Source organism: Oryctolagus cuniculus, chromosome 6 (assembly GCF_051225735.1).
Source record: "Oryctolagus cuniculus isolate XC-2025 breed Fujian yellow rabbit chromosome 6, ASM5122573v1, whole genome shotgun sequence".
NCBI classification, from domain to species: domain Eukaryota; kingdom Metazoa; phylum Chordata; class Mammalia; order Lagomorpha; family Leporidae; genus Oryctolagus; species Oryctolagus cuniculus.
The window spans coordinates 77,246,445-77,262,695 of record NC_142872.1 but is presented as its reverse complement, the minus strand read 5'-3'; the positions used below and the strand labels follow the sequence as shown (position 1 = coordinate 77,262,695).

General features: G+C 41.1%; 1 protein-coding gene across 2 annotated transcripts in view; it reads left to right on the top strand.

The window, feature by feature from the left end:
• ST18 (ST18 C2H2C-type zinc finger transcription factor) overlaps positions 1 to 6,085 on the top strand; it is a 159,863-nt gene extending 153,778 nt beyond the window's left edge. For both annotated transcript variants that reach the window (XM_017341297.4, XM_017341299.4), the window contains 2 exons: positions 294 to 437; positions 3,568 to 6,085. In XM_017341297.4, coding sequence (XP_017196786.3) covers positions 294 to 437; positions 3,568 to 3,708 — 285 coding nt within the window. In that variant the 3' untranslated portion in view covers positions 3,709 to 6,085. The remainder of the gene's footprint in view (positions 1 to 293; positions 438 to 3,567) is intronic.
• Positions 6,086 to 16,251: the final 10,166 nt, after the last annotated feature.

Sequence of the window (16,251 nt, the reverse complement as noted above, 5' to 3'; positions counted from 1 at the left end):
AGCAGGTTTGGGGGGACAGCAAAGGTTTATTTCTGGGCACAATGGGCTTAAATACCTGTTATACAGCCTTGTGGGAGGAGTTGAGTGTGCAATTGGAGAAGTCTGGGCTGAAGTTATAAATATGGGAATATGTTCGAACACTTAAAGCCATAAAAGGGCACGCACTTTCATGCAGAGAAGTTGTAACGGTGCATCCTTGGCATTTATATTCAACTAATGCATTTTCCTCCAAAGGGAAGGCTTTTGTACACTTCCCAAGCTCTACTCATATTCCCACATTATTTCCATTGTAGATCACATCCATGGAGAGCAATTTAAAGACAATAGAGGAGGAGAACAAACTCATAGAACAGAACAATGAGAGCCTACTGAAGGAGCTAGCAGGGTTGAGCCAAGCTCTCATTTCAAGCCTCGCTGACATCCAGCTTCCACAAATGGTAAGTCCAAGGTCAAAATTTTGTGGTTCCTTGACAAGTGTCTTCAACATCATCCTGCAGTTACCCACAGGGCTGCCAGTTAGACATACATAACTTTGAGGAGATCTGTCAACAGTCAGAGTTACCACAGTTTCATCATGTTCTCACTTAACAATCACCTCCTTCACTATTAACATAGTTAGATGCAGATAAGGGATCCTCCAAAAGTTCATGGAAAATGCATACTATGAAAAAAAAAATAATTCAGGATTTCAAATACTTTTGGACCAACATAAACTTGTCTTTAATTCCATTTTTCCTGTGAACTTTTGGAAATACCCTTGTATGTTTAAATTAGATGAAGGTCAGGCTTTTTTTGTAAAGACCTAAAGACCAGGATCACTTCAAGATACCTTTTAATATGAAGTTTGCTTTATGAGGTAATATGAAATTTGAATGCCAGACTTCCTTAACTGAAAATATATTTACAAGGGGAAGATATTGCCAGTCATTGGCATCACCCACTCTACTCAGTAACCCCAGTAGATGTGGTGTTTTTTTCCTACTTTAGTTCTCCCCTTACAGAGTAAAAACTGTGAAAGTGAGCTATACAGCCTTATTTCTGGAATCTAAACCTGTATTTTAGGTATTCAACTACTTAGAATGCATAAAAAAATTGTCTCCTTCTCCTTTTCATGAATATGTCTTTGGAGGAGGGGTTATACTGTTAAATGCTTTTAATGTTTTCAGCGCTCACTTAAGATTTATCTGCTTATTTGAAAGGCAGAGTTAGAGAGAGAGAAAGAGGGAGAGAGAGAGAGAAGAAAGAGAGATCAAACTTCCATCTGCTGGTTCACTCTCTGAATGGCCACAATAGCCAGGGCTGGGCCAGCCCAAAGCCAGGAGCCAGGAGTTTCTTTCGGTTCTCCCACATGGGTGCAGGAGCTCAAGGACTTGAACCATCCTCCACTGCTTTCCTAGGCACATTTGTATCCAGCTGGATTGGAAGCAGAGAAGCTAGAACTTGAATCAGAGCCCATATGGGATGCCAACTCCGTAGGAGGTAGCTTTGCCTGCTATGCCACAGTGCCAGCCCCCAGAGATTACTTTCTTAGAACAACTTTTCTGAAGTAGCCCCATTTATCTATGAAACAGTTTTATGAAGCAGCAACATGATGAGGAAATATAATTGGTTTTTCTTAAAGCAGTAAATCCCTCAATTTATCCACCTTCTCAGCATGGAGCCCCCATCTTAACTAATTCTGAATGTGCTTCTTGAGCTCCCCCAAATATCAATAATGTAATAATGAGTACAATGGAAAAGAAATTATTATTTATTTATGACTAGTATTAAGGTAATAATTGTATGACAAATGTGTTTTCCTTAATATTTTCCTCCTTGCCAGGGCCATTAAAAAAGACATCCTGTGATCCAAGACACTCTAGGGTGACTTGTATGGTTGATCATGTGTAATGTTCACAAGATCATCAAGTGAGCTTTGATATTCCCATTCTGTAGTTGAAGAAATCAAGGCTCAGAAGGATTCCATTTTTTTTTTCTTTTGACAGGTAGAGTTACAAACAGTGAGAGAGAGAGACAGAGAGAAAGGTCTTCCTTCCGTTGGTTCACTCCCCAAATGGCCACTATGGCCAGCGCTGCACCGATCCGAAGCTAGGAGCCAGATGCTTCCTCCTGGTCCCCCATGCGGGTGCACGGCCCAAGCACTTGGGCCATCCTCCACTAGAACCTGGCACCCACATGGGATGCTGGTGCCGCAGGTGGAGGATTAACCAAGTGAGCCATGGCGCCGGCCTCATGATTCCATTGTTTGATTAAGGCTTTAAAGCTACCACGAGTTAAATGGACTGGCTTTCTGGTGGTGCCTTTATCCACTCTGCAACTGGAGTTCTCATCCACTTACACTGTTCTCCAAGAAATACTTGGTACAGCAAAGGCAGAAACTAAAAAGGAACAACAAATCATAATTGACCAATACTAATAATTTAGGTCAGTACTTCACTCAGCTCAACCAATCTTCACATTTAGAAAGTTAACTATCTAAATAGTGGCAATAACAATAATATACTAAATATCTATAGTAGCCTTTTTTGAGATTTCATTTTTAATTATTTGAAATGCAGAATTACAGAGAAAGAGAAAGAGGTCTTCTGTATGCTGGTTCACTCCCCCAAATGGCTGAAGCATTTAGGTCTGGGCCAGGCTGAAACCAGGAGCCTCGAACTCCATCCTGGTCTCTCATGTGGGTGGCAGGGTCCCAAGTACTTGGACCATCTTCCACAGCTTTCCAAGACACATTAGAAGGGAGCTGAATTGGAAGTAGAGTAACCAGGATTTGAACCAATGCTCCTATGGGATGCCTGTATTGCAGGCAACAGCTTAACCTGCTGCACCACAGCATGGACCTCTATTTAGACCTCTTAAAATCCTTTCTTTCTAGCCCCTTGTGTTTTCAAAATGATGGGGACATGGAGGCCCCAGCAATGGTGGCATAGCATTTCCTGTGTGTCATTTGTCTCCCAGTGGGCACTCTGCAGAGCATCACTTTAGACAAGGCAGATACCAAAAGGATAACAGATTAACAAGCCTTGACTATGGAGTTGCTAGTCTATCAGAAGGCAGATAGAGAACTTGAAAATTATATAAAAATACCACAGGGAAAAATCAACAAAAGGTGTCTGAGGATGGAGGAGGAAAGGTTTCCACCAAAGCTGGATAATGAGCAACCTTCCGGAATCTCACATTTCTTAAATTCCAGCACAGTGCTCTAAAGGAACCAACCTTCCTCCCCAGCCTCTCCTACTTTCACCCTCCTCAACCAAGAGAGCTTTTCTGGGCTGAGCACATGCAATTGTGGCTGAGTTTAAGGTTTAAGGATTCCAGCTCAGCAGCTAGATACATGTTTTACATGGTTCCAAACTGAGTTCCAATACTGCACAATCAAGGTTCATCAAGAACAGGTGAATCTCAACACATACTCAATCCTTCTCAGTCCTCTCAACTGGCAGTCACATGGATCCAAGCCTTTCTTCCTATACTCCTGGGCTCCCAAAATTTCTGGGTGTTGGGTGGCCCTTCTTTGCCTCAGCCTGAACCCTTGTGATTGGCTCAATGTGTTTTGTCTCCATTTAGGGACCTATCAGTGAGCAGAATTTCGAAGCATATGTAAATACACTCACAGACATGTACAGCAATCTGGAGCGGGACTATTCCCCGGAATGCAAAGCTCTACTGGAAAGTATCAAACAGGCAGTGAAGGGCATCCATGTGTAGGATCACAGCGCTGCCTGGCCACAGGAGTCACCAACAGCAGTAAACTCCAGATGGATCTGTCCGGGGTCTGTGTACTGCTAAGGCATGGAGCTTGCCCTACTGCATTTACAACCGCAACATTGCACTAATTTTTTTTCCCCAGCTTACACGAAAAAAGAAAGGAAAACTATGATAGACTCTTTGGATTAAAAGCAATGCAGTCAATTCTTAGATCTTATTTATTTTCATATGTTTTTCTTTTATTTCTTCATTGCACTCTTTCTTTTGTAAAGTATATGTAAAATAAATGTGACATTTTTATATTTTATTTATTACTAATCAAAGAGTTTTTTATCTTTTAACTGCATTTTGAAGTCTGCCATATTTTTACAAGTGTGTTTATTAATTTATTTTCCAATAGGATTTACATAGAAATGCTATTCTCAAATCACCTATCTCGCTGGGTTTAAATGAGAAAACAAGAAGGTGTGAAAGAAAATCCTTGTCTAAGGACTGCACTATGGCCGAGTTCGATTTCTATTGCACAGTTCTTCCCCTGCTGCCCCTCCCCCCCCAACCTTCCCCTAGTTTTTGTATTTATGAGTTTGCGGTAAGGTGAGTTGCGTGGAAAGAATAAGAAGATAAATGGCGCCCACTTGTGGGCAATCTGCACTCACACAAGCACAGGATGCTGGAAAACAGCCTGCTCAGAATTTGTTAGCAATAATTAAATATAGCAATCAGCAAAGTATTCGACTTGGCTGTATGGTTTTAGTTAATATGAATTATTTATTTGAAATGTTTTAAAGAAACACAAGCTTTTTAGCGATGCAGATTTTCTGTTTGTTTTTCAAGTCATACAGATAGTTGGCAACTCTTAGCCCAAGATGAGAAATAAGAGTTGATGTGACCAGCCAGGCTTTCCTGCCATATGTTGGTACAATACACAAGTGACAATATTGGTGTAGACTTGTACTTAGCAAATACAAACGCATCCAAATGGAAAACTTTGTAGATACCATATCCCCTGAAATAGCATTTATCTTACTGGGTTGACTGGAAAGGAGAGGAAAATAGAGTAAGACATGAAAAACATGGTAACTCCAATCTTAGTGATTTATTTGAATACTGGCAACATTGGTCTTATCTTCTTTGGAAAACAAGACAACTTTCAATGTGGTAAAATAAAAAAAATTTTGCCCTAGAACTACAAGAGCTACAAAATACACACACGTACACATGCACACATATATACCCTCACACACACCATACTTTCGGGCACAGTCACAAGACACATTGAACCACACATGAAATTGAGCCCGCAATTGTGAGTTCGTGAATGGGTCAGAGTTTTGTAGTTGCTATAGTAAAGGCAATGTCTATTTCAGGGATTGTAAAGTAGTTAAGCATTGTTTCAAAGGTTTTTTTATATTTATTTTTTTTAAGGAAAAGGTATAGACAACCAGCTAAACTGCCTTTTTGGTGTGCACACACATTTCATGTGCAGATGTGCCTCTGTGTAAATGTACACATGAACTTGGTGTGGGCTTAATTTTCTGTGCTATAACAAAAGTGTTTATTTTTGATTAGCCTCATGGATATTTAGATTGAATGTGATGGCATTCACAAGCTTGATGTTGTTACTGTTACCTGCACAAATGAAGAGTAATACTCAACAGTAATTCCACGCTCATAAAACTTTGGTCACTGTTATGCATTAAGTGGGGCTTATCTTTGGTTTGGGGTTCATTTGAACTCTTGAATCTTAGTTTAGTGAAAATGAGATGTCTGTTCTTAGGTAGGAATGGTGTTTATTTAAAAATCAATTTTAAAGAAAAAAAGAGCTACCGTATGTGCTGTCTATTATAAATGGAACACCAAACAAAATTTTCTATTAAAGTTATGTATTTGCAAACATTTTGCTATACAGTACTTCATAGATGATACAAATGAGTTCAGTTATTACAAAGACAAAAATTTAATTTGCTAAATATTTTAACAGGTTTGTTATATATTTTATTTAATTTAAAAGAAATCTCTTACCAACCTATGTATTTATTACTATAATTTACTATGACTTCAGGTTAATTTATTTGTGTTTGCATAGTTTGAGCAAAATGTTTTGTGACTACGTTTGTATTTATTTGCCTCCTTTGTACTGGCTGTGTTTTGTAATGTGCACTGAATTTTTTTTTCATTTCAACTATGTTGATGATTGATACTGTAAATTGGGTCTTTTGTAAACAACAAAAAGGCAATGATGTATGCATTTTTTTAATTTGAAGTAGTTTGTTTGTATACTGTTTATCAAACAATTAATATTTCTTACATCAAAGCAACAAAATTGTGTTCAGTGCTGTACATTTGGTGTATGGTAGGAAATAAACATTGATAATGAGCTTTGCTGTGGTCTTTCTCAGGCTGCTGTGTACAGACTGGGATCATCATTCCCATAGAAACCACAGCTCTGGAAGGTGCCACGATCAGGTAGCCAGAGTACACTCAAGCTTGCAAAGAGTTCTGATGCATTTGTATCCTGACAACTGGTCTTCTTGGCTCATTTTTCACCCCAACCAGATGAGACTTTTTGCCAGTTGTGGAGTCATCAGGTTTTGGTATGGTCTACACTTGAACCGGGGATGCCTTTGATCTAGGGGTACCTACCAGGAAATTGAGCTGGATCTAGTGAGCTCAAATGGTGTAAACTCCATTTGCCTGTTTCCAAAATTGCTGTGGGTACTGAGTATATGAAATGAAATTAAAAGACTAGTTCTCTAATGTTACTAAGTTATGACAAATTAGTTTCCTCCTCTTTTTCATTTTGAAAAAGAATGAAGTCCATACACAGTTTTTTCCTAGTATACATTTTTATAAACTTTTTGAAGACTCATCATATGCAGGAATTTCAAAATTTGTTGCACCAAAAAATGTGTAATTCCACTTGCCATGAACTTTTCAAGTACTTTTGTATCTATCTATCTATCTATCTATAAGTCAAATTCTTAAAAGGAAAATAATAATTAACTCTTGCCCTTTGTTTGTGTGCTTTTCCTACCTAATGTCAAACAGTAATTTTCCCATTTCTACCCAGATATACACATCACTAGGAATGGTTGCCACTTATACTCACTGCATTAAAATCCATGTAAATTCAGGTAATGAAGCAAAATTTATTGCAGAAAGGCCTGAGTCCCCAGAGGAAAGCCAGGCAGTGCCCGGTACACATTCCTGTCACAAGAGTTGGTGCATAACTGTTAATGCACAACATCACTTCTTTTAGCCACCAAGTGCACTGTGCTTAGTGTACAGGTGCTACACCCTGTGGCAATGCATAGAAAGGTATAATTGAGCCAGCCAGGCTCCTAGCTTAGGTTTTGCCAAGTGTGTACATCTTGCCCTGATGGGGATCTTTAATCATCCTGCAAATCCGTCACCAACATGCATTTCAATGAGCATCATCCTATTAGAAACAAGAAAGCAATGAGGAGTACAATTTTTTCATTCATAGAACAGGTAGCTAGAACACACATGTGTCAGGCCCACTTTCCAACTTTCATCAAGTTGGGCCTGCTGGGACACAATGAAATAAGTGGAAGATACTGTGACTGGGGTACACACAGGCTTCTGTGGGAACAATGTGAGGGTCTATCCATCATATTTTAATTTCCTGGAAGAAGTATCAGCTTGAGATTTGCTGGAAAGTTTTCAGAAAAGGCAATGCAAGTGGCAAGCGCTGCATGTGCAAAGGCATGGCTGTGAGCTAAGTCTGCAAGCAGATAGCTCACCATTCTTAAAATAGAAGAAGATTGCTGAGAAATGAGAAAAGAAGAATCAAAAAGCCCAGGGGAGTATTATAGGGAGGATCACAGCATAACCTGCTGAAGTCTATAAGCAGAGTAGGATACGCCTAAAATATCTAAAATCAAAGAATGACGAAATCATACTTCCATGAGAGATTATCTATCCAGCAGTTCAAATGATGAACATTTCTTACATCAAGGGAAGCATAATTGTATCCACTGCTGTACCTTACGGCTATGGTAGGAGAGAAAATTCAATAGTCCTTGTTGAAACTGGTGTCACCAGCCTATGAAAAGTCCTGGGGCCTTTAGACACATGACAAAAATACTACTGAATCCAAAGTTCTGAATGAAAAGAAGGGGCAAATGAAATGATTCTTTGATTTGCTCTATTGAAAAAAGTTTAAAAATTAACTTGCTATGCTGCATAAATATTTTATTAATATTCATAAAACTAATGTTGTCTATGTCTCTGAACTCATCGCATCCATTTTACTGTGGTCTGGGAATTGTACTCTGCTATTTCCTCTCATTATTCAGTAGATAATTATACAGTAAGCAGATGTAATTGGCTAATAACTATCTGCACTGTCACACACAATCAATGATGCTTTGTCTACTTCATCTCATAAAATTCGCAAATATGTGAAGCTTGTATCACCATGCCCAATTAAACTGGTGAGGAAACCGGTGCTCAGATAAGTTAGTAACCCACACAAGACCATAAAACTAGCAAAAAGAGCAAGCAGGACTCAAACTCAGATGGATTTGGTTGGAAAGCAAACCATAGCCTCTTTCAGCCATTTTGAAGAAAACCACTGGGTTTGGTATATGATAATCAGAACAATAGCAGGTCTCACTAATCTGTTCTTTCAGACATGAGAGAGCCCAGTGTAGACTCCTGGATCTGGCTGTTTCAACCAGTGGAATCTGTCAGTCTTCTGTCAGATGTCTTCTCATCTTGAAGATAGAAAATAAGAATTGGGGTTGATAAAGAATACATGCTAAGCCCCAGACATATCCCCAGTATTTCTAAAGCTTAGCAAGATAAAAGTGCCTACCCACTATGACTAAGTACACCCCCCTCCAATCTCTCCTGTAGCCTTCACAGCCACACTGCAATGAAATTATTATGGTCTGAGCTATATTGGTAGAAAACAGAGAATTAGAAAGAATAAAGAATTTGCTTGATGCTGCAGAGATAATATCAGGGTCAGGATTCAGCTCAGTTCTAACCCTGAGACAAGCACCTGTCCTGTCTGCAGGCCTTGTTACTGACTTGAGCCAACCCCACAGAGTCACTGGGCTACAGCTGGTCAGTTAATCACCGATGAGGGAAAAGTCATTCAAAGAAGCATCATTTTCACATTTAGATCACACCATTAAGATGTAGCTGTCTTGTGAAGGCATGTCATAAAAATGTGAAGCCTTAATCATTTCTTTGATGAGTTGGAATTGAAAAAATCTTAATATGTGTTGTATTAAAGCCAGAAAATAAGCAAAATGTAAACGACTAGTTTTCTCATTGTTCTTTCTAGAGCAAAGCGATGTAATTATTTTGCTCTTCGTGTGTGTTTGACAGTTTTGCATTGGCTCCTGACAAGGAAAAGGACACTTTCTATTGACCTTTACCAGCTATTAAATATTTAAAAACATAAAGAGAATTTAAAGTTCCCTGCTCTTAAGAAGCAGCTGCCATGTGACTAGAATTTTCCACTCAGACACGTATTATCACATGCAAAGCTAGTCATTTTCTCCCTGTGACTGATTGCCTTGCTCGTTATTAAATGAAATCTTGTGGATTTGTGGACAAGCTATTTTAAAGGACAGAGTGCGTTGGGGGATATGTTACTCATAACAGTTTTAAAGAATAAAACTTGTAACCATCAGAAATGTTTGTAAATATTAGTCTCTGAGACTGACATACTTGAATTCCAAAAATAGGAGAGACAAGTTTCCAGTTTTGTGCCCCATCAACAACCTGAGGGCCAGAAACATCCACACACAGAGAGCTGGCTCTGCACATGACCATCGTTTACTATTGTCTTGGAGATGCCCTGACTATTGGATTGGCCCAATACCAGGAGTTTATACTTCTGAGAAATTCTTGCCTAGGAAGCAAGATTGAAAATACATATCTTAGGAGCCAGCGCGTGGCTCACTTGGTTAATCCTCCACCTGTGGCACCGATATCCCATATGGGCTCTGGGTTTTAGTCCCAGTTGCTCCTCTTCCAGTCTAGCTGTCTGCTGTAGCCCAGGAGGGCAGTGGAGGATGGCCCAAGTGCCTGGGCCTCTGTACCCATGTGGGAGACCAGGAGGAAGCACCTGGCTCCTGGCTTCGGATTGGCACAGCACCTACCAATGTGGCCATTTGGGGAGTGAACCAACGGAAGGAAGGCTTTTTTCTCTGTCTCTCTCTCTCTCACTGTATATAACTCTATCTGTCAAATAAATGAAAAAAAAATGTGTATCTTCATTATTTGTTCCAGAAGATTACAAACAGTCCATTTATCTGAACTAGATAGAACTAGAACTACAATCTGAATAAAGGCCTCCTCTCAGGACAACAGATGGCAACAAATAATTGTTCATTTTTAGAGTCTCACACTGAAACCTGTACTTTGCTGTGTGCCTCTCTCCTAAATTGTTAAGACATGAACTTGCCCAACTCCAATCATGTCCTCACAATCAAAGGCCTTTGAGGTCTCCTTAAAGCAGACCCCTCAAGTCACACAAATATCCCTCTCTGTCCATCGTCGTTGCTTACAATCAAGTCAGACTCAGTTTTATCAACAGGTTGTTTTGATTATATGCTGTGGTAACCAACTTTCAACAGACCCAGTAATGTCTGCACACGTCTGTGAATATATCTCCAATCTCCATGCACACATTTAAGGTATATAAATGGCTTTGTTTTGAATCATCAGAAATTCTAAAAGCTCTAAATGTTTTCAGCCACCTTTCTGAATACTTTGGTAAACATAAAAATGGATTTTTTCACCTTCTCTCACATATGCTTTTCATCTCTAGAGAATCATCTAGAACAGTTGTAAAACTATAAATAATCAACAGAATCAAGGGAGGGTGAGCAGAAAAGGGAAGAAAAGGAAAAGAGAAGAAATGAAGAAAATTTATTAAACTGGTTAACATGGTATTTCCCTCTGATGGCTTTTATATTTGAGCTATGCCTCTGTGACTTAGTGGAATGTCTGCACTTTTGGTGAATACCAACATGTGTGTGGTGGGTGTGGCAAGGGAGCTCTGGTCAGTGCTCCAGGGTAGGGCAAGTATCCAGGGTAACACCCAAGTTGGATGTGGTAGGTCTATTCTTGTTAACAGAAGGAGGGGAGTGGTCACCTCTGTTTGTGTGATCACCCTTTTACCTCTTCTTCAAGCTGAGGAATGCCCAGGTGTTAGCCCCCAGTGGGTTCGACACTCACTTGTGCTGCCGTATAAGCCACATGATCTGCACAGTCCTCACTGTGAGCACAGTTCCTACTACAATGACCCGCTCCAGGCAACCAAGGAGCTCTGAGCCTGTGAAGCAACACCCAGTGATTGCCCAGAGACCCGGCTACACCTTCACCTTCTCATGTAACCCTCTAGTTCCCACAGTTTCAGCACACAAGGCTCCCACAGTTGCTGGGTGCACAGATTTTGCTCTGCTCTGCCAGCCTGTCGAGGAAACAGAGAGGCAGACGTTCTCCAAGCCAGATCCACCTAGGCATCTTTATCCTGGAGGACTGTCCTACGTGGGTGCCCAGCTGCCCCCCCAGCCAGGCTCAAAGTCAGTGGGGACTGCGGATGTTTCCATCTGCTAGAATCTCTGGATTACACAAGAGCCACTGCCTGAATGTTGCTCTCTCCCCTCCACTGCCACTGCCAAGAAGATGGTGTCCTATCTCAGCCAGTTGCTGTGAGCACACAAAGGCTTCTGCAGCTCCCGCCCAAATCCAAAATGGAGCCCGCCCTTTCTCCACCAGGCAGCGGGCACTGTTGTGGGGAAGTTAGGGCGAGATAAACATACCCCCTCTACTTCCACTGGGTCCACTGGCAACTACTAGCAACCACAAATCCCTAGGGTTCCCCCCACTCTCCCTCCGGCTATATCACCACAGGTTGCTTCAGTCTGTTCTGGCTCTCGGCTGCTACAGTCACGTATTGGGTCCGTGTTGGTGCTGCATGTACGCATCCTCCTCATGGGTCCCTGGTGTTCCTCTTCCTCTCGTAGGATTTCCAGTGTTGATTTTCTCTCAGATTTTCCCCTGAGAGTGCACTTCCTACACCTTTTTGTTTGTTTTTGTTTTTGTTTTTTTACTATTTATCCCTAGCCTAGTGCTATATGTCTTTCCCTGATCCACCATTTTGGAATCTCCCCAATAGACTTGGGTTTTTAAAAGAAACTCAAAAGTAAATATAGGAATCAATGTTTAGCCTAACAGTTAAGCTGCTGATTTGGATGCCTGTGTCCCATATCAGAGCTACCTGGCTTCCATACGCTGCTCCTGACTCCAGTTTCCTCTTAATGCAGACTCTGGAAGACAGCAGGTTGATGGCTCAATTAGCTGGGTTCCTGCTACCATGGCCTGGTTTAAGTTCCCAGTTCCCAGCTTCAGCTTGGCTTAGTCCTGGCTGTTGCATTTGTGGACTGAATCAGCAGATGGGAGCTCTCTCTCTCTCTCTCTCTCTCTCTCTCTCAAATAAATAATCAAAAGAAAATAAAATGCAAACTTCTCAAAATAAATAGCAAAAGCTAATTCACAGGCTTGGAAAAATACCAAGTTCCCACAGGAACTGTAAGTACCCTGAAGATTTATTTTAAGGCAAGTGTGTCTGTGTGAGTGCTAACATTTATCAAGTACTTAAGGTTTACTAGAAATGTCCTCAGTACTTTACACATATTATTTAAGTCTCACACCTCTGTGAATTATTATCATGACACACTTTTAAAAGGATTCACAAAGTGGCTCAGTAACTTATGCACAACTGACACCCACCATCTGCTCAGCTCTGCACTGAGACTCTGCCCACCAGAATGAGCCTCTTCATTGGTCCTTCCACTCTCTCCTCATAGCCTCTTCCCCTCTGCCTACAGCTGTGTCTCAGTCTCCCTGCCATTGCTCAAATAGTAGCTATTGGGTACTGAATTATGGCTAGTGTCACAGGTTGATATAAACATATGTCATATGCATTAAGTTGGATTATAATATCAGTTTTCATGACTTTTTCTTTTATTTTGATGGTCAATGTGAATGTAAGAAAATGTAAAAGATTATACATGTGGATTTCTACTAATTTCTATTGGACAGTACTATCTGACCATTCTTTCTGCATAAAACCAAAAAAGTGTTTAAAAAGAAAAACCGCCAGCGCCACGGCTCACTAGGCTAATCCTCCACCTTGTGGCGCCGGCACACTGGGTTCTAGTCCCGGTCGGGGCGCCGGATTCTGTCCCGGTTGCCCCTCTTCCAGGCCAGCTCTCTGCTGTGGCCAGGGAGTGCAGTGGAGGATGGCCCAAGTCCTTGGGCCCTGCACCCCATGGGAGACCAGGAGAAGCACCTGGCTCCTGCCATCGGATCAGCGGTGCACCAACCGCAGCGCACCAGCCATGGCGGCCATTGGAGGGTGAACCAAAGGCAAAGGAAGACCTTTCTCTCTGTCTCTCTCTCTCACTGTCCACTCTGCCTGTCAAAAAAATAAAGAGAAAAAAAAAAAAAAAAGAAAATAAAAAAAAAAGAGAAAAAAAAATAAAAAAAAAGAAAAACCAAGGGTGGAAATTTTACACAGAGGTAGAGACACTTCAGGGGATGCTCACAGCCCATACTGCAGTAGTTAGTTTGAGTCCTGGATGTGCTTCTGATTCTAGCTTCCTGCTAATGAGCACCCTGGAAGGCAGCAAGTAATGGCTCAAGTGCTTGGATTCCTGCCACCCATGCAGGAGACTCAAAGTGGATTCTTGGCTTTGGCTAAGTCCTGGCTGTTGCAGAAATTTTAAGGAATGAGGAGCAGATAAAGGATCTCTGTCAGTCTCTCTCTCTCTCTCTCTTTGTCTCCCAAATAGATAATTTTTTAAAAAAGAAAAGAAAAAAGTCTAGCTTTTCTACAGTTCATGAATCACAGTGATTTTTATCTACTTTTCCTTTTGAGGGCAACTTTTGGGAACATTTATAATTTTTCCTTGGTCACAGAAAGAAATCAAATGGAAAAATCATATGAATATATCAAACACACCAGCATAACATGAAAATCTGCTTGCTTTAGCTATTATATTATTTGTTTATAATCGCCTATCTGCATAACCAGATTCAAGATTAAGCAATCATTGTTGAGGGGGCTGGCGCCATGGTTCACTTGGTTAATCTTCCACCTATGGCGCTGGCATCTCATATGGACGCCAGGTTTTAGTCCCAGCTGCTCCTCTTCCAGTCCAGCTCTCTGCTGTGGCCTGGGAAGGCAGTGGAGGATGATGCAAGTGCTTGGGCCCTTGCACCCACATGGGAGACCAGGAAAAAGCACCTGGCTCCTGGCTTCGGATCGGCGCAGCACCAGCCATAGCGGCCATTTGGGGAGTGAACCAACAGAAGAGAGACCTTTCTTTCTGTCTTTCTCTCTCTCTCTCTCTGTTTATAACTCTACCTGTCAAATAAATAAAAAAAGATCATTGTTGAGACCCAAGATGGCAAATTAGCGAAAGATGTGCTGATTTTGACCAAAGGAAGATACCAGAAGAATAAGGGAGGAAATACATGCCCAGGAAACAGTAGGATAGAAGTTTGCAGTGGAAAGTATACAGAAAAAAGAGAGACTCCATAGAACAGCAGAGATGGTATGGCCACATAGCAGCAAGCAGGACACCACTGGCAGCTTTTGTAGCCAGTGGCTGGTGGGGATGCCAATTTCTCAGAGCAAGATGAGAGGAACCTGCAGCACTAGTGATATTACCTGAAGGAGAACCCTGCAGTCCCCCATTGACTTTGAACCTGGCCTGAAGCACTAGCACAGGGCAGGGGTGTCCACCTAAACCCATGAACAGAGAGCACATTGCTTTCCTCCCCTTCCCAACAAGGTGCCCAGTGACCAACAAGGAGGAAAACCATCTTCATAAGGCTACTAGAGGCTGGGCTGCTGTAGCATGCAGGTGACTGGGAGAATTTATTACAGGGATAAATTCAAGGTCCCAACTAACTTTGAGTCTGTTTTGGAGGGTTGGCAGGGGATGGGGCGCACTTAGATCTGCAAAGTGAGGGCACATTGTTCCCCTCCCCTCACTCAATCAAGGCACCAGACTCAACTTGCCAAGGTGGAGCACCAACCAACCTCTATCAGACAGACACTTGGGTACAGGGAGGCTGTCAGGGCTGATAGCGGATGCCCTGTGCCCTGTGACTGGGAATTCTGTGATTCTATGACAGAGCATAGGGAATATCTGGATCATTGGGCAATCACTGGTTTCAGAGGCTCAGAGTCGACTGAGTGTTGGGATGGATCATCAGAGAAGGCTCTACACTCACACTGAAGACTGCATACATCCTTTGTGGAATTAATTTGCCTGAGTGGGTGGGGTATACAGGCATTGTGAGCTCACTCTGGGTAGTTGGTTCACCTTAGCAGAGAGGGGCTGAGGCTGAGAACATATCACCTGGTGTGCTCATACTCTCCTCTGCTGATGATTGAGATCCACCATGTCCAACTTGGGTGTCATCTGGACATTTGCCCCACCTTCAAGCACTGGCCAAAGCTCTCTGTCCCCACCCAGCACACACATCTGGATATCCACTGAAGGAGCAGACACTCCACTAAGCCATAGATAAAAGATAAAAGCTCTCAGTGGAAAAAAACTAACAAATATTTGCCCAAATGCCTAAAAATAAACATAGAAAATGAACAAAGAGACAATATGACTCCCAAAGGGAACACAACAAGACTTCAGTATTAGATGCGAAGATGAAGAGATGGAAGTTCCTGAAAAAGAATGCAAAAGAATGATCATAACTTTACTCAAAAATACAGAGAAGTAAACACATGAGTTAAAGAAATCCATACAGGACATGGATGAGAAATCCTGCTAGGAAATAGAGATATTGAAGAAACCTCAAACTGAAATATTAGAAATGAAGAATTCAATATGTCAAATAAGTAATATAGTGGAAACTCTTAAGAACAGACTCAGTGATTCTGAAGAAAGAATATCTGAGCTAGAAGACAAATCTTTGGAAATATCTCAGATTGAAAAAAAAAAGATGAAAAACTAGAGAGCCTGAAAAGAGTGTTTGAGATTTAAGGGATACCATCAAATGATCAAACATAGGTGTATAAAGAGTTCCTGCGAGTATGGAAGGACAAATGGATTAGAAGAACTATCCAGTGAAATAATAGAAGAAATATTCCCTAATTTGGAGAAAGACATGGACATACAAGTATAAGAAGCACAAAGAACTCCTAATAGACATGATCAAAAAATATCTTCAGCACAACACATTTTAGACAAGTTTTCAAGAATAAAACATAAAGAAAAGATCCTAAAATGTACATGAGAAAAATGCCAGATTACCTTCAAAGGATCACCAATTAGAGTGACAGCCAATTTCTCATCAGAATCCCAACATGATAGGAAAGAATGGAGAGAGACATACTCCAAGTCTTAAAGAAAAAAAAAAAAAAACTGTCAATGCAGAATACTGTACCCTGCAAAGCTCTCAATTATAAATGAAGGTGAAATAAAGGCCTTGCACTGCAAACAGAAATTTAAATAATTTAAAGCC